A 21,544-nucleotide genomic window follows, 5' to 3' on the forward strand; every position below is an offset into this window, starting at 1 on the left:
ATCGGGGTTTTTACCGCATTGTTTACACGCTGGTTGATGGCGAGGTTTTGAGCCCGGCCGGGTTACCCGAGTCCCGAGCACCGGGCTCAGAGCACTCGTCGGGTTACCCGAGTCCCGAGCCTTTTCTTTATTTTCTTTATAAGCCGTGCTGTGCTCCATCCCCACCCTCCACCCAGCGATACACATACAGAAACACAAGCCGTCCTCCTCGACCCAGCACCCCTGCATCCACTGATTCACCCACCACCCGATCGAGCTCAAGCACCACCCTACCCACCACCACCAGCCACCCCCTCCCTGCACCGTTACGCACAGATCGATCTCGTCGGATCTCTGGCAGGCGCGATGGCCGACGATTACACTGTGATCCCACAAATCGACGTTTTCGCCACCAGCGACCAGGAGCTGCTTGACCTCCTCCAACAAAGGACGGCTTTATACGATGCAGAGAAGCTGGCGCGGGGGTGGGAACGGTTGCCGGTCAACGCCCACCTCGTCGGGCTGGCCCCGTCCGAGCTTCCATCCTGCTTCCTGATGTCGGGGGACGTTATGAACCAGCTGGAGATACGTCAGTCGTGCTGGGGCTCCTACCGGTTTGTACCAAGCCCCTTGTACGCGGTCCGTTCTTCAGCTGGCCCTGAGTACACGGGGGTCAGGCAGACGAGAATGTTTCGCAACCGTGACAAATCGGACTGGATCATGATCCAGTACAAATTGTTGGAGCCGAAGGATGAAGGGCGTGACTTGTTTCTGCAGGTAATCTAGGAACAGTTAAATCAGCGATGCATGCATGATTTTATTAGGAGCTGTTTTTTCAGACGAATCCAGAAACCCTCTTTTATTTCCATCAATTATTATTACTCCCGCTTTTCTAAAATAAGTGACTTGAATTTGTATAAAAACATATACAAATTCAAGTCACTTATTTTGAAACCGAGGAAGTACTGATATTAGTCTGACTCGGCCAGCTTTCACCGTAGGATGAGCTGATGCTTTGTGTGGTTTTCCGGGTGAGAAACAAAGGCGAGGTCATGTCCCCAGATGAGGCAATTTACCCTCAAATTCCTGACCATCTCGATACGCTTTTCAGATTTCTCTATCACGAAGAACTCGACACGGGTAATAAGCTTGACCTCCTGCAATAATGGAGTAGGAGTACTAATTAAAAGATTAATACTCCTTTCGTTACTAATTAATTGGCGTCGGCAGTTTTGTAAAGATATGGAGGTAGTACTTCACTATTGCCTGCTCTTTTTTCAGATGGTCCCCTATCGCCTGTGCGTGAAGAGCAGTTGAACAGTCGCATAAGTTCGTTGAGTGAGTGCTTCAACGGCCAGAATCAGGGGCATGGGGTTGGACTACAACCAAAGACAAAGCGCCCAAGATCGACTGGTCCAGATGGTAAATCAGATATTTGGAGGAATTTCACCAAGATATACGTAAGAGATGACTCAGATGAGTATGGCAAATTCAAACTTGCTTACGCGGTGTGCCATATCTGCGATAAGTTGTTAAAAGCTCCTTCCAAGAATGGCACCAAGACCCTGTGGAGGCATCACGAAACATGCTCATGCAAGCAAGTGAAGCAACAGACACAGCAGCAGGGGAGGTGCTCTGCATCTGTAGTGCCAGACTACTCACGTGCTCGCTGCCCAAGTTCTATCTAGCTTGTTAGGGGCAGCGCCGTGAACCCAATAAAATTCGCCGAGTCTTTCATTGAATTAGCTTAGCCAGTGTTTGTTAGTGGAAGATTGCACCTTAAATAGTGAAGCGGAGCCCAATAGTTCTCTGCTCTAGCTTCGCCAAGCCTGATATGATGCAAAAATTCAGATGGATTACACGCAGGCAATGCACCATCCAATTCCAATGTAACACACATTTTCTACTGTATTTGGAAATAACATTTTTTTACCAAAGTGGGGAGGGGAGAGAAGCGGGCGAGCAGGAGGTAAAACAAACAAAGATATATGTACATCAGAAACTTGACTGAAACTAGAATTGAACAAACAAGATTAACGGCCAAGAGTCAATCCATTTAAGCTGAAACATAGAAATAATTTCAGCCGTCCAATACCACGTCCAGCTAACGGTTTTGATCGTTTGGTACCTCCCGGTACTACTTCGTCCAGCGCAAGTGCTAAAGGCAGAGGTACAGAGCCACGGTGGCCTGACAGTAATCTTGCTGCCTTGTTGGACATGCCTCCTGTGACTGCAAAGGTCTAGACGAACAGGTTTCCTGTAACACGAGCGTTATCACGGTCGGCATATCAAACTCTGCTTTTCCTCCCTCGTTTACCTTGCTGAGATCGCTCCAGTCCTACGCGTCGTTTTCCCTCTGAATATAGGTAGCAGGCCGCCGGCCGCCCCAGTGTCCTAAGGACCTCAAGAACAAAAAAAAAAAATAACCTAGGACTTCTCCCCTTTTCATCACGAAGCATGACGGGAATACAAAGTTTCTGCCAACAGCACGGGGTGGAGGGAGAAGGGGGGCCGCAAGACCAATTGAATCTGCAACTACATGTGCATGCTCGTAGCAATTGTCAGCCCCAACTCCAGCGACACTGGGGAGTACGTCCAGCGGGAGCTCGGCCAAAGGACAGCTAAGATCGATTCTGGAAAAGGCCAATGCTCCGATGGCTTCGTTTTCAGTCCAATGCAAGTGAGAATTTCAGCTCGTCGGTTGTCGTTTTCTCCCCCGTGCAAGCTGAGTGATCTCTTTAGAGTCAAGCTCTCCGTTACGCGAACTCTCTGTTAGAATTCAGGCTGATGAACAACACTGGAGGAGCTGTGTGGATATGTTGGTAATGCATATGTTGATATTTTTATTTACGAATTCGATCAAAGTTAACAAGAAGTAACATAGGAAAAACTTATTATGTCCGCGCACCTTTTAGTCAAAATATATTTTGATGTCAGTTTCAAATGTAGAATAAGGTATTCTTTAACAGTTTTTTTTCTTCTAAATGTATAGATATTATGCAACTAACGTGGCACTGCTTGAAATTTGAACTGAACTGTTTGGAAAAAATTAAAAAAGGGGGACACGCATTGTAGCACACGGCCAATGGGCCACCTCCACCAACCATTTCTATGTGTACACTCTCTGCCGATGGCTTCTCCAACTATTGAATTCAGACTTAATTTTTCCGACGACCGTTTCCGTCATTGTATATTTGCTGTTAAACACCCCGTCGCTGCGCTCTGATTACCAAGTGACATGTGACGTGAGGATGAGGACGAGGATGATTGGGGAGTTCTTATCCTTTCTGTTTACTTTGGCTGGGATGGAAAGCTTAAATCTGAGATCAATTGACGAGGATTGGATGGGGGATCAAGAATTTGACCAGGATGGATGGATCCGCCCGTCATCTTGGTCCATGCTTCTCTGTTTTTCCCCCAGTGAAAAGACTCTGCGTTCTGTTGCAAGGCTAGCTTCTCGGACCGATCGGAATCTTGATTCCTCGTTTTTAACAATGACAATGAAGGAAAGGTTGGAAGCATAATTGTCCTGAATCCGACTATCGGTTCATAAAGGATGGAATTGCAACTTACTCCGTCCATTGGATGATGCATCGATCCCCGGCAGAGAGAATCTAGTCGTATCGTGTGTGTTTATTTACATTGGAGTGATGCATTGCCTTCGTGTAATCGGTCCTAATTTTCGCACCCAAACTGGATAGAGCACGGGCAGCGAGCACGTCTGAACAAATGGCCACACGCACATTGATACTGATTGAACAGGTGGAAAAACGCACATGAAAGGGTCATCTTTCTGCAGTGCGTACCTTATCAAATTTGTACACCGATTGAACAGGTGGGAGAAAAAAGTTGAATTTTATGTTCCTCCGGACAGATCAAGAAAATTGTGCAGAGCCGTACGTCTTCACTTGCTTCAGTTGGTAGTCCACGCGATAGACATGCTTCTTTGCGTTTTCTTTTCATTTTGAACCTAACAATTTGGTCTTTTCGTACTCCCCCGTCCCAAAAATAAGTGACGTGGCACATTGAGATTACACGGGAATAACAAAATAAATTTCATCAAGAAAACTGCAGTACAATTTTTTTTCGGACGAGTAAAAAACCCAGTCCAAAATTTGACGTCGAGCTGGCTTCCTGGGGGAAAAAACCTCGTCCTAGTATTTTCGAATTAAAGACACGGAGAGTTCCCCTCCCTGTATCTAGCTCTACTCCTATTTGTTGCGGTAAAAAAAAATGCTCTACTCCTATTCTAGGCACTACAGATGCAGAACACGTCTCCACTATTGCGTTTGTTGCTTCAATTGCTTGCAGGAGGATGTTTCTTTATGCCTCCACAGGGTCTTGGTGCCATTATCGGAAGCAGCTTTTAACATATTATCACAGATGTGGCACACCGCGTAAGCAAGCTTGTAGCCGCCACGCTCATCTTGTACGTATATCTTGGTGAAATCTGTCCAAGCAATTGATTTACCATCTGCACTAGTCGACCTTGGGCGCTTTGGATTTCGTTGTAGTCCAACCCCATCCGGCGGATTCTCGTCGTAGATACTCCTCAGCTGATCTTCGCGCAAAGGAGATAGCGGACCATCTGAAAACAGAGCAGGCAGTTAGGAGTATGTCATTATCCGGGTCATGTAATGAAGTAGTGCGTATTAATTACTCCATATTAGAATTACAAAAGGAGGTCAAGATTATTACCTGTGTCGAATATTTGGGGCATGGAAGTACTGTACAAGTTAGAGAGAGAGAGAGAAATTTCTGCGGCAAGGCCCTTGCGTTCGTTTGTGAGCCGAAAGACGTTGCACAATATCAGATCATCCTACAGCGAAAGCTAGAGTAAGTACTAATTGCTAACGAATAATAAAGAGTTACTCCCTCTGATCCTAAATTATTTATTTAAATTTGTCCAAATATGATACACGTAATATTTCGACAACAATTTAGAATCGGAGGGAGTACTAGATTCCGAAAAACAGAAATAGAAAGAGCTCCTAAAGATGCTTCCATACAATTTAGCATGCTAGTAGTTAGGAAAATGATAATTTACCTTTTCTTAGGTCAAAATCATAATTTACCTTCACACACATGCCATGCCCATGCATCACGCCCAGCGCCTCCGCCACCTATCACGCTATCGGGTGGCATGCAAACCCTCACACGTGCTCCCAAGTGGCTCCCACATGGCATCAGACTGGGCCCATCTCATTGGTGTATGGTATATGAAAGGTATATTTTATTGATATATGATATGCGGATGATATATGAGTGGTATATTTCATTGGTACACGGATTAAAAAATAGGTGGGCCCGGGTTGGCGCCACATGGCAGCGCGTGGCTGGCAGCATGCTGCTGTTATGTGGCGGAGCTGGCAGAAATGACTTTCACGTGAAAGGGCCAAATCACGACGAGGAAGGACACCAACGTGGAAAAAGAGATACATAAAGAGAGAGGAAAAGAGAAAGTACCACAAGGGAAAAGAGAAGTGGGTAACTCATATGGTCCACTGTAGAAAACCATTCTTCACTTGGTCTACATGAACCAGGTTTTACCTCTCCATCTCTATCCCACCAAAAATGTCTATAGTCTTCACCGAATACCATTGTTCCATCTTCACTTTAATGAGCTAAAAGGAAAGAGACCCCTGAAAGACCACAATCGAAGCACGACACTTGCCACACTTTCTAACATAGGAGTAGATCGTGCTACACACTGCGACCTAACCTAATTAAGAAAAATGTCGGGATGTCTTTTCTATAAGTGTTGCGGCAATCTTATTAATAAAGACGGCCACAACCCCCTTGCACCCTAGACACATCATATATAATCCATGTGTTGTTCTTCAACAACAACAGTCATATACATTTTCATTAAAAAAATACATATGTAGATTAATAAGGTTATGCAGTAATTGATGCGATAGGACGGTTAAAAAAACATTTGGTGCAATAAATGCAAATATAAAACCGTTCTTTATCTGGCTGATTCATGCGCACGGACGTGATTGGTCCAGCGCTGCCTCGCATGCCAATTTGGTGTTAGTTGGGTGTGCGGAGGGTGCAGCTGTATGTGGTCACTTTTCTTTGTACTAGTCCATTTTCAAAGTTCAATAGGTTTTGTAGATCAAATCGTCAGTCTGATTTATAATCCGTTTTCACCAGTCGCTTCATATCGACGATATCTTTAAATTTAGATCCAATTTTGATATGTTTTGCTATAAAAAATCAGGCACTTAAGTTACCAATCGATAATGCAAAAAAAATTCATCTTACTTTGAAAAGGCCGCCATGTCGTAATAGGGTGGCAACTTCATTAATTATTGGCGGGTAACTTTCATGCATAACTACCATTCTATTTGTACGTAGTTTGCCATGTGGTAACTTAGTATCAAAAGAATGTCAACTTCATATGTTATCGGGTGGTAACTTTTGAGATGAATTTTTTCCGTCGAACATACCAATATGCTTGAAGTTCTCACATGGTAACTTGTTGCTAACTCGGTGATACTTTTGTATATATTATTCGATGGTAACTTTAGTGGAGAAATTACCAGCCTATTTGGCTTGAACTTACCGCATGGTTATTTGTCACTAACACGATGGTAACTTCATGCATTATTGGCTGTTAACTTGTAGGCCCGAAAAAAATATTGTTCAAACATACTAATATGAGATTTAGTTTCAAAGATCTAGTCGAGACAAACCTAACCGTAAAAACGGACCATAAAACAAGTACACATTTTCAGAGATAAGACATTTTGAAATTTGAAATCTCAAAAAATATAGATGATGACATTAAATTTGTCCATTAATGCATGCAAATAGTCACCGGGCATGCTGCCTCGAGTGTACGCACGGGATGAAATTTGCGGGCATGGTCGTGCATTAGCACATCCCATAAATAAATAACTTAAACTAAATATACAAGCATGAATTAAGCAATAACATAAAACGGCTAGGGTAATACACAACTTTTATAGGATGCAATAAATTTAAAATCATCAAATTACACTCTGTCGGGACGGATGGTTTGAGCACAACAAATAATTAAAGTTTTGAAATTTGTTCTAATTAAATTGCATGATTTCAATGTCCCAGCATGATGGCTGTCTAACCCTAAAAGGACGTCCGAGATGGAGTTTCACGCTCTAATTCGGACAGCCAACCAGCTTTGACCAACTGAACACGGTTTGCAATCAAAACCTGACGTTTTTCTTCAGTTAAGTCTCAGTGTGTGGCTGAACTATGATGTATTTTTCAATTATTATTGTACGTACAAGTCACAATCCCATCCAGTTCAATGTACATCTCTGCATTTGAATTTCTTAGATGAAGAATCATCAGGAGGCTCAATTCTAGTCACGTCATGTCGTATCTATCGGACATCAAAACGTCGTACTGCAAATCATTTCCTTTTTATAATTTGCTTCGATAGTAGCTGCCTGAGATAAAGATATTGGCGAGCCAAACAGTAAGATAAGCAAACCTAGTTAAAAAAGACTAGATTATTATAATCCACCCCAAACAGGCAGCCTATAAAAGAGACCATGACCACCAGAGCTAGGAAAAAAAGGGAAAAGTGTTTATATGCCCAGTTTGTTCGACCAAGGTAAAAGTACATCTATTCTTCAGCACTGGTTCAATGATTTGCCGATTTTGATAGGAAAACATACTCTTTGTTTTAAGAACCTCGCTCAAAAGAGCAAGAATTGCTACATCTCCATTAATAAAACAGAATTAATAGAGTTGTCTCTCTGATAATTAATTAAGGAAAACTGGATGAAACCTTTAACACCATATCAGTTGTGAATACATTACCACTTTGTGCCAACTATGAACCATATACTGTAAAGTGGAGCATACATATCAATTAGAAAAATCTAAATTAAATGTAAAAAAGAAAGAAAATGTAAAACATGGCAAATTTAAACTATTACATGGTGCTGGCAGAAATATTAGTGAGTACTGAGTATATGTATTCCTTACAATATCCATGTTTTGTTTACACTCATGTTTACGCTAACTGGCAAGTACGCAGTAACTCCAAACCCAACAATGAAATGAAGGGTTACTCATCATAATACACATGGTTCGCATAATTACACTCTTTTGGTACAAGGTAAATAATATAATAGCCAACTTTGGGCAGGACAGATTGGTGTTACCATTTTCTTCGTATCTGTTTATCTTTCTATCTCCTTCCAAAGGAGATGAGATACTTCATTCACAGCTGCTTCTTTGCCTGAATTCTGTTTTGCTCAATGTAAGGGTAGACTCTCTGGTACTGTAATATCGCCCAGACAAGGTGCCTCCAGGAGAACTCAGGCCACAGAGGCTCCGGGTTCTGCAGATGACTAAACGTCGTCTGCCACAGGAGGAAATTGCTCAGCCGAGTCTCACCCGAGGTCCGGATCACAATGTCGGGATCTGGGCAACCAGCAGTGTACATATGGCGGTCCAAATCAGCCACTGAAATATCCGAATGCGCGCCACTACCTACAGCACGGCCATTGCTGCTGCCAGCGTGCTCTCTCTGCATCATATCCCTCCGTTCTGCGCAGAGCTCATTGACGGCGTTTGCAATCTCAGAGGTCGAGTTGTATGGCATGCAAACAGATAAGACTAACCCTGCGTTTCTGGAGGTGCTCGCCATCAATTTCTGAGCTGCCAGTCGAACCGGTTCGCTAAGCATGTCCAGGTTCCCCCAGAAGTTGATCTTGCAGTTAACCTTATTGATCACATTTCTGTTCTCCAACAGCTCATTGATCTTTTCCTCCATTAACTCCATCAAAGTTTGCACCTCAGTTGGGTCCCGTTTAAAATTGTCAATGCTAAATGCATAAACTGTTATATACTTCACACCCATTTCGTAACAGTATAGAAGACTTGCCATCAGAGCAGAGAAGCCCACCCTATGACCGGCGCCTTCCTTGATACTTCTGGATTTAGCATATCTGCGGTTACCGTCCATAATAAACGCAATGTGTCTAGGCATCGGGCCATATGAGAGGACAGCTACGATGCATTTGCGTATAAAATTCTGCAGACTTTCAAGAACACCAGTTGTGACTATCTCATCAGGCTGCTTCTCCTTCTCCATCTTCAAATCATGAACAGCATGACAAACAAAACTATCAGTGCCTTTGCGAAGTGTTAGAAGAAGTGCAGATATAAAAGCCATATAGCTAGTTGTGGATCTGTACTTGGCTGATAAGTGAATCAAGCATTTCCACTAGGGGTCAACCAACCAATGCGCCAATATTCAAAGCTGCAAACAGGAAAAGATATAAAGTTTCAGATTTCCAAGGAAGAGGGGAGAAGCGAGCATTCACCGTCAGAAAAATGAGTACCAGATGTATATCATCACTACTACTACAGAATTAAGCAGGATGTACACTGGGAAAGAAAAGGAAAAAAAACTGTCAACAATTGATCTTTTATGCTTCTTCAAGGGCAGTATGAACATGTCAATCACCCAAGACAACCCAGACCTCTTTAAGGAAGAAATGAGGGTCATCTTGGGACTATCAAATAGAAGTAGATGAGAAGCTTGCAGAAAAATTGGAACTGGTGTGAAGATATGAAACTGGGACCGAAAGACGGCATTTGGATTTGCAGCACCGGATTTTAATTGCCATTGAGTTCTTTGGCGGCACAAATTTTCCTTAAGTGAACCATAGACGAGTTCCAGAGGGATTGAAACTCACCTTCTCTGTCCGCCAGCTGCTGCTGCCGCCGGCCGCCGCCTTCGTGCCCCGCGCCGTGCTCGCTCTGGAGGTCGAGGATCTGGCTCCCCTCGCCCGAGCTGGATCTCCGCGCCGCCGGTGCGGGGCGGTGGCGTTGGCTTGGGAGGAGGCGGGGGACGTCTGGTGGTGCTAATCGTTGGAGGATGGGGTTTGGGGGTTTCTTATCGGGAGGAAGGATCGAGAGGGAGAATGACGGAGACACGCTAGTACGCTACGGCCTACGGGGAGAGTACACGTTGACGTGAGGAGAAATCTGAGCCTCAGGACGGAGCAAAGCTATACGGTGCCCGGCGGCAGCTTTGAGTCCGCGATAGCACGACATGGGGTAGGAAAGGACAGTGGACGTCATAAGAAACTAGGCAAGCTGCGTACATAATCCAAAAAATTTGCAGATACCTGTACTACGTCTCCTCCTTCTGCGTAGATAATCACAACTCCTTCTCCTTCCCTTATGAATTGTGACCCCGAGTTCTACAAGAAACACACAATGAGATCAATAATCCAAAAAAATTGCAGTTAACTAAATATATTCTTTAAAAAAGATACCTGTACTACGTTTCGTAGGATCTGCAGAAGCTTGTTGGCGAGCCAGGCGTCAAAATCCTCCACAGACGAAGAGGAGGCAGAGGACGTCGGCGGGCGTGGGGCAGCCGGTGACGCAGTGTACTACCTGCAGCCGGTGCCGCAGTGGACAAAGAAAAAAAAAATCAGTTCTTAATCAACCCCCAAGAAAGAACAAAACAAATCAAAGATCGAAAATAAGGAACAAAAATTCAGATTGTTACGGCGGCTTGGTACGTAGGGGAAGGAGCTCCGCACACCGAGATGGATCTACATGGAAGGGAGGCAGGGAGGGCGAGCATGGCGGCGGGCGTGGATGAGCAGCTCGGTGGAGGGTCTTGGACCGGGACAAGATGAACTCCGAGATGAGCGCCACGCTGCCGGATCTTCGTGGGAGAGGCGGCAAGATGGGCTTCGGCCTGAGTGTGGAGGAGGGTGGTGGGCGTGGTGCCTCGATAGCCGGAGGGTGGAGGGGGCGAGTTGCCGGCGGTGGATCTGAAGGGTGGCGGCGCGAATCGGGAGAGAAGAGGGAATCGGGGAGGAGAGGAATCATGAGTCAAGGAGTCAGGGATCCCATGGGGATGGATCGATCTGTGCGTACCGGTGCAGGGCGGGGAATCGAGCGGCTGGAGGTGGTGGCTACGGGAGGAGTTTGGACTTTTGGAGGTGCTCGATTGAGGACGGCGTATCGCCTGCGGCCGGAATGGGGGAAATCGAGAGCAAAGCATGGCCGGGGAAGGGAAGAGATGACCAAGAAGAGCAAAAGTCTGCGGGGCGCAGCGAAGCCGGGAGTGCTGCGGGCCCACTGCTGACAGGCCGGGGTGGTGCTTTTCCCACCTCAAACGGTGTAAAAACGGTGGGTCCCGTGAATGTACAGCTGTATCCTGTTTTTTGCCACAATCCAAATGACAGGTTTTATTAGCAAAGTCAGCAAGTCAACATCCGAATGGAGAATGGACTTGTCCGATTCTCTCCGCAGGCATATGGGCCACTTCTACCAGGAAACGTGCGACGGGCCTAGGTTTCTGGCCTATCACGAATGTCCGGGCTGGATTGCCGTTTTAGGCCCGTTTATAGAGGTAATCTACGGCGTCCGCATTTTTTTCATCCAACCTACTAGTAGACCGAAAAGCCCACTTGGATGGTTGTTTTAGTAGTACTGTATTCTTTCTACAGCCCATTACGCCCGAATATCCTTCCGACGAACTGCGCACAGAGAGAGAGAGACGGTCTGTCGAAGGAAATCCAGAAAGAGAGAGAGAGGCCCAGCGATAGGACGGGCGATGCGTTGAAGGGGCGCCGGTTGACGGGATCAGCGGCGGCGGTGACGAGATCCACCGCGCCGTGGCTGCTGCGGTGACGGGATCCAGCGCACGGTTCGACCGCCAGAGATTTTAGTTTTGCCTCTTTGTTGTAAATAGTCTTTCCTCTCGAATGGAAGCAGCGGAGAAAACAAATAACGAGTACGCCCGGTGGTGAAGAAAAAAGACTTCTCGAAAATGGACACACTCCCTCCGTCCACGTAAAGGAAAACATCTGGATATACTAAGAATCAATCATCCTCGTACAAGCGTGAGTATGAGACAAGAGAGGGTAACACACAGTGGGGTACATCATAGCCTAACAAGAGGTTTGACTGGACAGTGCGGCCTAATTTCACAAGTTCATGTGTCACACCATTGCCAGCCCTACCGACGTTGTGAAACGTCACTGAGGTGAAGTGTCCTGCAAGTTTTTTGATGTCGCCGATGATTCCTGCTATCTCTGATCGATTAAGAGTCTTCATGCACAAACCAGACACAAGGTTGGCACAATCCGATTCGACCTCCAGTTTCCTTCCTGGGTCAATATGAGTAGCAAGCAATCCCTTTAAGCAAGCAAGGCTTTCGGCCACTAGTGCAGAAGAAACTCTGCCCAGGTTACCCCACGCAGACCACAACACATTTCTCAAGTTGTCTCTTAACACCGTTCCCCAGGTAGCATCTTGAGTCTGTGGGTCAAAACCCGCATCGGTGTTCAGTTTGAGCCAGCCAGGGGGTGGTCAGCTCCAATTGCTAGTGCAGGGAGTGGCAGTGGCCACCGGCTTGGGTGGGCTGCAGAGCATCGGAGATTTCCCTTTGCTATCAACGTTGTGTTGCATTTCTCTTACACCCTCCAAAGTATCTACCAAATTCTTTAGGAAAACCACCGAGTCACCAACAGTAGCTTTTCCTTGTCCGAAGATGATATCGTTGCGGAGGTGCCAAGCTCGCCACCACAAAAGCATCGTTTTTTGCCTCACTCCACCATCCATCTTGTCCGGGCAGATCAAGGACCAGTCAGGCCCATTATTGGGCATTTGGGCGTCTGGCAGTAGGGGCCAGATTTTTCTCATCTCATGTCTAAGAGCTAGTGCCTTGGTGCATGTCATAACCGCATGATAACAGGTTTCATCTTCACGGCCACAAATACTACAGGTGGGAAGTGTTTTTTTTCAAGCCTTTGCTTCTAGCTTGCTGCACTGCTAAGGAGTTCGTTGCTAGCTTCCAGCAGAAGATTTTCACTTTTGGAGGCACATTGGTCTGCCAGATGCATTGCCACAGCCTTCGTTCGCCATCAGGTAATGCACTCGAGGAGTTGTTGCCAAGATTAATCTTGTTAGTTAGGGCAAGTCTGTAGGCGCTTTTGACAGTGAAAATGCCCGATTTTTCTGGAAACCACGCCACAAAATCTTCGCCATCATGCTGGGGAATTCTTATTTTCAACACTTCCTCAGCGTCATGTGGCATAAAGGAATCTGTAACCTTCTGTACGTCCCAGCTCTTAGTGTTAACATTTATCAGATCTTCCACTTTCCTAATCCGCGAGCCTCTCAGGTTGGCGGATATTTTCATATTTCCCCGGGGAAGCCAGCTGTCACGCCAGACTCTGATTTTCTTTCCATCATGGACACGCCATATGACTCCTCTCTTAAGTAGGTCCAGCCCGTGCATGATTCCTTGCCAACCAGGCAATGTGTTCTTGATGAAGGATGTGTCAGTTAGCTCGCCATGGGGGTAGTACTTTGCTTTCAGCAACCTAGCACAGAGGCTCTCAGGCTTTGTTAACAAGCGCAAGCCTGTCTGGCCAGTAAGGCTTGGTTGAAGGCTTGCAAGTCTCTAAACTCAACAGCTCCAAAAATTTTTGGTCTAATAACCTTTTCCCAAGCCAGCCAGTGAATCCTAAGTTTATTTTCCTCATCTCCCCACCAAAAATTCCTTGTGATCTGAGCAAGCTCTTCACAAAGGCCAGTTGAAAATCTGAAGACACTCATGATATAGGTTGGGATAGCCTGCACCACAGATTTTATTAGTACCTCTTTACCTCCACTTGTACTTCTCAGACTAGTCAGACAGTCTTTTTGAGATTTTTTCTTTGACGGATTGAAATTTACCATTCTTCATTCGACCCTCGGGAATTGGAAACCCTAGATATTTTTCCTCAAATCCAACTGAGGTAAAGTTAAGGGTTGCAGCCACTAAATCCCCTTCTACTTGAGTGCATTTTTTCCCAAGGAGGAGGGAGCATTTCTCAGAACTCATCAACTAATGTACTTCAGTTTTTGTTCCAAGTCAAAGATGTTAAAGTTTGATCGATTTTATTGGAAAACGTATCAACATTTATGCACTGAATTTGCATTATTAGATCCGTTTTGAAATGTAGTCTCATAATGTATCGAGTCATATGCGTTGCTACTTTTTTCAAAAAAGTCGGTTGAATCTATTTATTTATTTTGACTTAGAACCAAACCTAAAAATACACTTATTTGTGCACGAACGGAGCATGCTAAAAAAATAATCTTCTTAGACACCCTGAGATAAGGAAAAAGAATGTTATCTAAAATAGGAGGGACCTTCTACCCCCTCTGTCCGGGTTTATAAGACCCGTTATGAAACGGAGGGAGTATATTGGTAATACGATGATATTTTGGCACAAAAAAAATATCGTTGGATTCGTATTGAAAAACTCTTTCTGATGATATAATTTTATATACATATATATCAAATATTATTTGTATAGTTGTTGGTCAAAGCTTGGCACGAAATTCAATAGTCCTTATAAAACCAGACGGAGGTACTAATAAGAACTGCATGTAGATAGAGGTGTTTTTTTAGGCCAGATCGATTCATCGATACACCCATTTACACGTGGATTTGTTTTTTAGGTAGTAGTAATAAGTTAGTGGTCGCCGATGTTGGATATTGCTGTCGTTGTTTTCTTAATCGGATGCTACCGCCGGGAGTCCTGCCGGAGAGCCGGGGATTCACATGCCGTACGGCACTACTGCGTGCGATCGAATGTTCTTTTTTTTTAAAGTTGGTTAATTTGTCAGCTACTTAGCTCGAGTACAAGCCACTGAAGCCAACGACCCAACTATCTTTTATTTACGAGAAATTAATATCTTCTTGTGTTTGATCCAAGATAGACACTATATATACATGGGCATAAATCACATGCGAGTTCGGTCCTTTTTTTAAAGAAACTCTGCTTTCGGTTTGGTTGCTGCAGTGGCAAGGCTTGCGTACTCGAGATTTCTTCGCCGTGTGGTTATAATTTGCCTGGTCTCAGTACTTAATTTGTTTTTTTTTATTTAGCAATGTTTCCTTTCCGTTTTTACTAGGCATGTGTTCGCTTCCCAATCCTATCAGGCGAACAACCCTTCACTGCCTGTCTGCCTCCTCCTCCTATGTCGAATGCAATGAGAGAGCATTTTTTGCTCCCAAGATGAAACACATTCGTTTTTTTTTTGTTTGCCCTCCTTGTGATAGATAGACTGGGATGGGTTACATTTAAGTTACTACACATAATGATTACCCCCTTTGTACGTTTTCAAGAAAAAAAATCTAATCTTCAGTTGATGGTACACTGAACATCAGAGCGGCATAACAGGTTTAAAATTTCAACGAAATTATGGTAATTTAGGTAGGCCTTGAATTTTTATCCTTTCAATACAAAAATAGTTTGCCAAGAATTTGTGCCCGGCACACAATAGCTCGTTTGTTCGATGAGAGCCGAGCAATTAACTTGTTGTTTTTCCTTTTTCTCAAAAAAATATTGTTTTTTTTGCCAAAAATTCATTATGTTGTTTTTCTCTCTTTAATGAGAGCCGAGTAAATTAGCATGTGTAACTTGTGATGGACAAATTTATGTTTCGGTACAACTCTGATAAATTTTGGTGGAATTTTAAAGGCCAAAATACCTGAATAATTACTGAAATCCCCGAAACTTCCTTCATTTTGGCAGGCCCACCAAAGTTCATCCAATATACTCCCTCCGTCCCATAATCCCCGAAACTTCCTTCATTTTGGCAGGCCCACCAAAGTTCATCCAATATACTCCCTCCGTCCCATATTAAGTGACTTTCCATTACATGTATGTAGACGCTTTTAGACATACATACATCTATATTTGGACAAATTTGAATCACTTAACATGGGACGGATGGAGTATATGCTTTCTTAACGTTTCTTTTCGAAAATTCTGAAACTCTAGTACTCACCGTTACTTTTGGCATGGATGTTGCTTTTTACTGCAAAAACTCCCCTTTTCCTGCCCTACCCCCTTTGCATATGCATCCATCCATGCAACTTTTACAAACGATGAGCATGACATGTTATTCATCAATCAATTCACACTGTTCTGGTGTCTGCAGAAAGCCTGAAGTACATTAACTAACTAACTACTGAATCAATCAGCATTGTACTCATTAGCTAGCTAGCCAGTCATGAACCAATTATACTAGCAGCTTGGGGATTAGGATTAATCCATGACCAGCTTCCCCAAAGCTTTCATCATCGATGTCTCACCTAGCAACACAACAGGAAATCAAAGAAAAGGAAGAGATAAGAGAAAGAAAGAGAAAAAAAAAACTAAATAGCGGCTTCTTCTTCTACAACGCAATGCCATATGGACATGGAGATGATCAATGCGATGTGGATGTGATCATGGCATGGATCGACGATGATGGGCGAGCTTAATCATCTGTGTTCATGTCATCCTGAGGCTGAGGTACTGCTGGCACTGCACGAGTTGCCACGGCGAGTACTTCACCATGGCCTCCCCGCTGGCTCCGAGGTGGTCGAACGCCATGGCTCTCTGGCACGGAGGCGGCGGCGGCATCGGGAGCGCGTAGCCATGGAGCGCGACGGGGTACTCGACCGAAGACGGCGGCGAGGACGACAGGCTCGTCGCGCTGCCGCCGCCGCCGGAGCAGTCGTCGGACGCGAACGGGGAGGAGAAGCCGCCGCTGCTGTTCTTGCGGGTGGCGGCGACGCAGGCCGGCCTCCTCCCGCCGACGGCCAGCGTCAGCTCCAGCTCCGTGCCGCATCCGTCCTCGTCTTCTTCGGCTCCGGCGCCGGCGCCGGCGCCGACGATGTACTGGTCGGCGGGGAGCTGCAGGTCCAGCGCCCGCCGCGGCTGCTTGCTGCTGCGGCGCCGCGGCTGCCGGCCGGTGGCGCTGGCGCCCATGAGCTGCGTCTGGATGCGGTACAGCCGATGCAGCTCGTGAACCTGCCAGAGAAAGTGATGATCAGCTCGTTATCGATTCCATTAGCATATATAGCTCGCTTTCAAATTAATGGTGGAGAAGAGGGAAGGAAGGAAGGAAGGAAGAAGATGAATTGCTGTATATATACCTGCTGCCTGAAGGTCTCCTCATGCTTGAGCATGGCCATCTTCATCACCTCCATGTCACACTGCCTCACAAGCTTGCCCATATCGATCTCTTCTAACCTTTTTAAATTCAGCTTACTTAAAACCCTCTTCAAACTTGATCAAATTACTCAGGTCACACCAAATTCACTAGTACTTCCCTGCAAAAATGTGGAAACAAAGCTAAATTTAAACTGCTATAATGCTATCAGAACAATCTCTGACAGAGATCGATGCAAACAACATCTTCAGACATCAAGCAATTTAACTGACCTGCAGCCAAGAACTCACAAGACACTTCTCCTCTCTTCTCCGGCCCAATTTCCTCAGCAAGCTTTGCACCAAGCTTGCATGGGCCAAGCAAGATATTTAGCAGAATGGAGGGAAGGCTAAAGAACAGGTGTTGTTGTTGCTGAGACACTGGGAATTGCAGGTTGCAGTTGCAGAGGGAGGAGGTCCTGATTTATAAACACAGCTGCCATGGCATGGCATTGGCATGGTGCCTGACACTGGACACTAGGTAGACACACATATTTTTATTTCAATTTTGCTTTTGGCAGCCCTACTTTTTGGCATGCCAAGCAACAAGAGACCCAGTGGCACTCACTTGCATGGAAGAAGGCCAGGCACTGCCCCTCCCAGAGCAGACAGGCCCCTGCACAAGTCTTGTTTAATCTTCCTGGCACAATGCAATGCATGGGTCACACCAGCAGTTACTAATACTAAAACCTATCCCTTTTTTTTGTTGAGGCAATACTAGTATTAAAACTGGCCAGGAGGAGGAGTGCATTTCAAACAGGAGGATACACTTTGTGTGTGATGCAAATTATTTCAATGGTTCATGTGGTAGCAATGACACAATATAAGAAATGGTGGTGCCTTGATTATTACTGCATGAACAAAATCCACAATGTGGATAGGTATTTAGTACCATGCGTAACTGCTTGAGAGTTAAGATCATTGTTCTTGTGTGAAGTTGAAGAAGTTTTGGTTTCTGTGAAGCTCAAAAAAAGAGAGCTTTGGATTGTGTATGCAACTGTGTGTATGTAGTAGTACAAGCAAGCAACTGTACCTAGTAAGATGGAGCTGTCAGCTTGTCACTGAAAACAAGCAAAGGCATTGCACATTTGACATATCTGCATTAATTGCTATGTATATGTTGCAAGGAGATCTACTGATCTAGCTAGTACTCCACTGTATATATATGTATCCTGATATCTTGGGGACGAGATAAGGAAGGACAGGTTCTTGTCCAACTGTTGCATGACATGGTGTTGCCTCCCTGACAAATCAGGGGACTGTTTTCTGTTAAGGTGGGAACAGTTTGTGTGTGTTGGCATTGCAAGAAAACCAAGCAAGCAGGCAGGCAGAAACTGAAGAAGAAGAAGAAGAAGATAAAAGGCTGGCTGATGCAGACACATCCCTTGCAGAGGAAGCATCAAGCATGCATGTGTGCATGCCTGCACTGAGAGCTCGCTTTGCATATTCTAATTGAGGGTCATTTGCTTCATCAGCTAAGTTGCTTTAGCAGTAATTCTTCCAAGGAATTGGATTGGATACATCAGACATGACTCTTTGAATACTTGATAGGAATTTCATAAATTTGAAAGCGGAGAAGGCGCGAATAGACACAAAGAACAAATTTTGTGAGATCTAATTGACCTCTTGTTAAAGTTCCTATTAAATTAGAGGGTTCTTTCAATAAACAGAACTCATATGCACTGAAATTCCTTTTTTTTTTAGGAAATATGCACTGAAATTCTACTGAGGTTGCTATAGAAAATCCTTCAACCAAAGGAGCCCTGAAATATTGCCATTGCTTCAGCAGAAGAAGCTTCATTAATTATGAATCATATAGTACTACTGCTACAACAGTGATTAGTATATACTAATAGGAGTAGTAAGTAAGTTAAAAAAGCCTTAAGCAAGGGGGGACGGATAGTCCAAGGGACAAGACAATGGTGCACGCTTTGCCGGCGAAGAGAGGCGCAGGCCGTACGATGTGGTGGGCCAGACAGACAAGAGAAGGGAGAGATGAGATGAGAGAGGCACTCCTGGTTTCCTGGCTTTCTTTCAGTCTTCTCCCTAGTGCAAAGGCTTTTTAAGGAAAGATAGTAGATAAAACATGTCTGTCTGTCTCACCAAAGCATTGTCATTTTTCAGAGGGCTACATTGATGGACACCTACATATACTCGCATGGAAGATTTGCTGGTATGTTAATTTTCTCTGCAAACGGTTCCACATGCCACTTAATTTCTTTATTATTGGTGAAAGCATTCATCAGCACAAGATGTTCCAAGCTCTGAAACAAAGACAAATTAACCTTTCAGAGACTAATATTATTATGACCACTAACAAATAGGGTAAAATCAGTGCAACCTAGTAGAACTTAAAATAATTTAGCAGCAGTCCAGCAGTACATCTTCTGTGGCCAAAAGGCAAGAAAAATTGGCTTTGTAGATAGGGGAGAAAGCCACCTCTTCTAAAGTGGCAAAGGCCTAAGGGAAATGAACAGCTGAGCTCTGTCCCATGGTGAAAAACAAGATGGTACTTCTGTCAGGAGTTTTAATTCAAGGCACGATTTTTCACCTATTTTACTCACTCCACAGTTTTCACTTTTTTCAGGACAGGGGAAAAAGAAGTCGAAATAGTATTGTTTCCTCGGAAAAGCAACCGATCCATGCATGCAACTATATGCAGCAGTTGTGAGTCAGAGAGAGCAGCGTGGAACACCCTCAAAAAGCGCAGCATTTCTGCAAACCGAAAAGGAAGGGTGTTCTGTTCTGTCTCTAGTAGTAATCCTGTTTTAGGCTTCCAGCAAAGCTAGCTGTGTGGTTACAGACTTACAGTTTGCTCACAAAGCTTCCAGTCCAAGAGTAGTATACGGTACTAATTCACTCCCCATGTTACTGGAGTAGTATTAGGATTTTTCCAACACTGTGAAGTCAATTTAATATAAGATTATCTATTTGGTGCCTGGTGTTAACTGACAGAAGCTGTTAGTAGTAGTACAGTACCTGACAAAAACTTTCTTCTTTAATCCCCTCCTGTTGTTAATAATATCCTAATGTTGAGGACATCTCAGCACTGAATTACTAATGCTCTTTGCAGCCAGGGCTCTCTCTCAGCTCAAGCTGCAAATGACCGTATGACACAGGAAATAAACAACACAGGGAAACTCCTAGATTAGCCTGGCTGCAAATGATACTCCTATAAAAGTAATCAGGGGACACTACAAGCATGCGCTCGCACGGGCTGGCCGGCTGATGAGCGCGTTCGTTGGCTAGAATTCAGCGCTCAACTTTCTCCAGAGACAAAAGTTACTAAAAGTTTACTACATCGGCGACTGTGATTAGTATATACGGAATTCAGCCGCCCTCCCGTTCTGTCTGTCTCCTCGCACACGCGCCGGAGTCGCCGCCGGCTCATCATTCCGGTTTCCACAAGCATGGAAGCCCGTGCTAGCTCTAACAGCTAGCTCAATTAGGCTAAGATAAGATAAAGATAAGATGACACTGACTTGGAAGAAGGAAGAACAGGGGAATGTTGCCGTCAGCCTCATCATCATTACGTAAGGGTGAGTGAGGACTGAGGAGAGGAGTATATTTGTCATAACCTTGGGAAAAAGAAGTCTATGTATAGACAATCAATTTCGGGCCCTGATGATGATCAGAGGAAACTGTTTACATCCACTTGTCATCTTCCTCTTCCATGTCATTTGGTTAACATCCTGTTAGTCTTAATTAGTAGAAGTTACGTCAAATGTGTAAAAAGACTATTTGCTACGCTTGTGTGTTGTATTTGTAATAAAATTTTCTTCATGCCATCCTAAGTGGCTAAGTAGTAGTATTGGGCACCAAAAATGGCTTTTTTTTCTATCGTTTGGGCAACGGAATGTTTTTTTTTCTATGTGTAAGTAGGGGAATTTCCTGTTATTTTTGAAATAACTGGAATGTTTTCGGCAACTTGTCAGATCTTTACTACTCTCTCTATTAATAAATATAAAATGTTCAATTTTTGTTCTAAGTCAAACTTCTTAAAGTATTACCAAATTTATAAAAAAAATCTACCAACATCTGCAATTTTAAATTAGTTTTATTAAAATCCGTCATGACATGTATTCTCATAGTATAATTGATATTGTAAATATTACCGTTGTTTTCTCTAAATTTGGTCAAATTTAATAAGTTTGACTTAGAACAATGGAGAACATCGCATGTTATATTTAGGAACAGAGGCAGCAGTAAATGAGGCTCCGAGTCACCGAGTGGTCAAGGGAATTCCACCGAGTTAGTGACCAAACTCCTCAAGACATATATAACTATATTTCAAGGAGAGATCCAATAGGGATCCGCATATGTCATGTTTTTAGGCAAACTTCTAAATCTTTAAGTCAAATTTTGAACTAGCAACCCCCTAATGGCCTAGAAATGGGATCCCATTTGCATCCCCAATTTGAAGCCTCTCCTCACCGGTTTCAGTTTTCGCCGAAACAAATCGCTGCGCAAAAACTTAAACATATGACTTCCTGCACGAAACTTCTTAAACAAATTCTGCAGAAATTTAAACCGGGTTTAAAACCACAACATAT

General features: G+C 44.3%; 3 protein-coding genes across 5 annotated transcripts; 1 reads left to right on the top strand and 2 right to left on the bottom strand.

Annotated features, from left to right (window-relative positions):
* Nucleotides 1–168: 168 nt before the first annotated feature.
* On the top strand, nt 169–1,916 carry LOC100825353. Its single transcript, XM_003578453.4, has 3 exons — nt 169–756; nt 981–1,119; nt 1,261–1,916. The coding sequence occupies exons 1-3, from the start codon at nt 346–348 to the stop codon at nt 1,665–1,667; spliced, it is 957 nt and encodes a 318-aa protein (XP_003578501.2). The 5' UTR covers nt 169–345; the 3' UTR covers nt 1,668–1,916.
* Nucleotides 1,917–7,886: 5,970 nt separating this feature from the next.
* LOC100830261 (dehydrodolichyl diphosphate synthase 6) lies at nt 7,887–10,137 on the bottom strand. 3 transcript variants are annotated; one of them, XM_024454893.1, is made up of 3 exons: nt 10,119–10,137; nt 9,180–9,244; nt 7,887–9,076 (listed from the first exon to the last, which is right to left on the bottom strand). In XM_024454893.1, the coding sequence occupies exons 2-3, from the start codon at nt 9,201–9,203 to the stop codon at nt 8,201–8,203; spliced, it is 900 nt and encodes a 299-aa protein (XP_024310661.1). In that variant the 5' UTR covers nt 9,204–9,244; nt 10,119–10,137; the 3' UTR covers nt 7,887–8,200. The 3 variants fall into 3 exon arrangements, with proteins under 3 accessions (XP_024310661.1, XP_003578517.1, XP_024310660.1); XM_003578469.4 differs by lacking the exon at nt 10,119–10,137 and adding an exon at nt 9,684–9,890; XM_024454892.1 differs by lacking the exon at nt 10,119–10,137 and adding an exon at nt 9,684–9,890 and having other exon boundaries at nt 7,887–9,244.
* A 5,753-nt stretch (nt 10,138–15,890) lies between these two features.
* On the bottom strand, nt 15,891–17,484 carry LOC100827827. The gene is made up of 3 exons (XM_003578461.4): nt 17,226–17,484; nt 16,937–17,113; nt 15,891–16,811 (listed from the first exon to the last, which is right to left on the bottom strand). Exons 2-3 carry the CDS (start codon nt 17,015–17,017, stop codon nt 16,290–16,292), a joined length of 603 nt encoding a protein of 200 aa, XP_003578509.3. The 5' UTR covers nt 17,018–17,113; nt 17,226–17,484; the 3' UTR covers nt 15,891–16,289.
* Between the last annotated feature and the right edge of the window lie 4,060 nt (nt 17,485–21,544).

The sequence above is a fragment of the Brachypodium distachyon genome, chromosome 4, assembly GCF_000005505.3.
Source record: "Brachypodium distachyon strain Bd21 chromosome 4, Brachypodium_distachyon_v3.0, whole genome shotgun sequence".
NCBI lineage: Eukaryota > Viridiplantae > Streptophyta > Magnoliopsida > Poales > Poaceae > Brachypodium > Brachypodium distachyon.

Bases quoted from the DNA above. Each gene is read 5' to 3' on its own strand.
- LOC100827827 (XM_003578461.4), bottom strand. From the start codon at position 17,017: ATGGGCAAGCTTGTGAGGCAGTGTGACATGGAGGTGATGAAGATGGCC. The intron at 16,812-16,936 runs GTATATATACAG...TTTCTCTGGCAG, and splicing joins AGGAGACCTTCAGGCAGCAG to GTTCACGAGCTGCATCGGCT.
- LOC100830261 (XM_024454892.1), bottom strand. From the start codon at position 9,157: ATGGCTTTTATATCTGCACTTCTTCTAACACTTCGCAAAGGCACTGAT.
- LOC100825353 (XM_003578453.4), top strand. From the start codon at position 346: ATGGCCGACGATTACACTGTGATCCCACAAATCGACGTTTTCGCCACC. The intron at 757-980 runs GTAATCTAGGAA...CTTTCACCGTAG, and splicing joins GGCGTGACTTGTTTCTGCAG to GATGAGCTGATGCTTTGTGT. The intron at 1,120-1,260 runs GTAATAAGCTTG...CTCTTTTTTCAG, and splicing joins TCACGAAGAACTCGACACGG to ATGGTCCCCTATCGCCTGTG.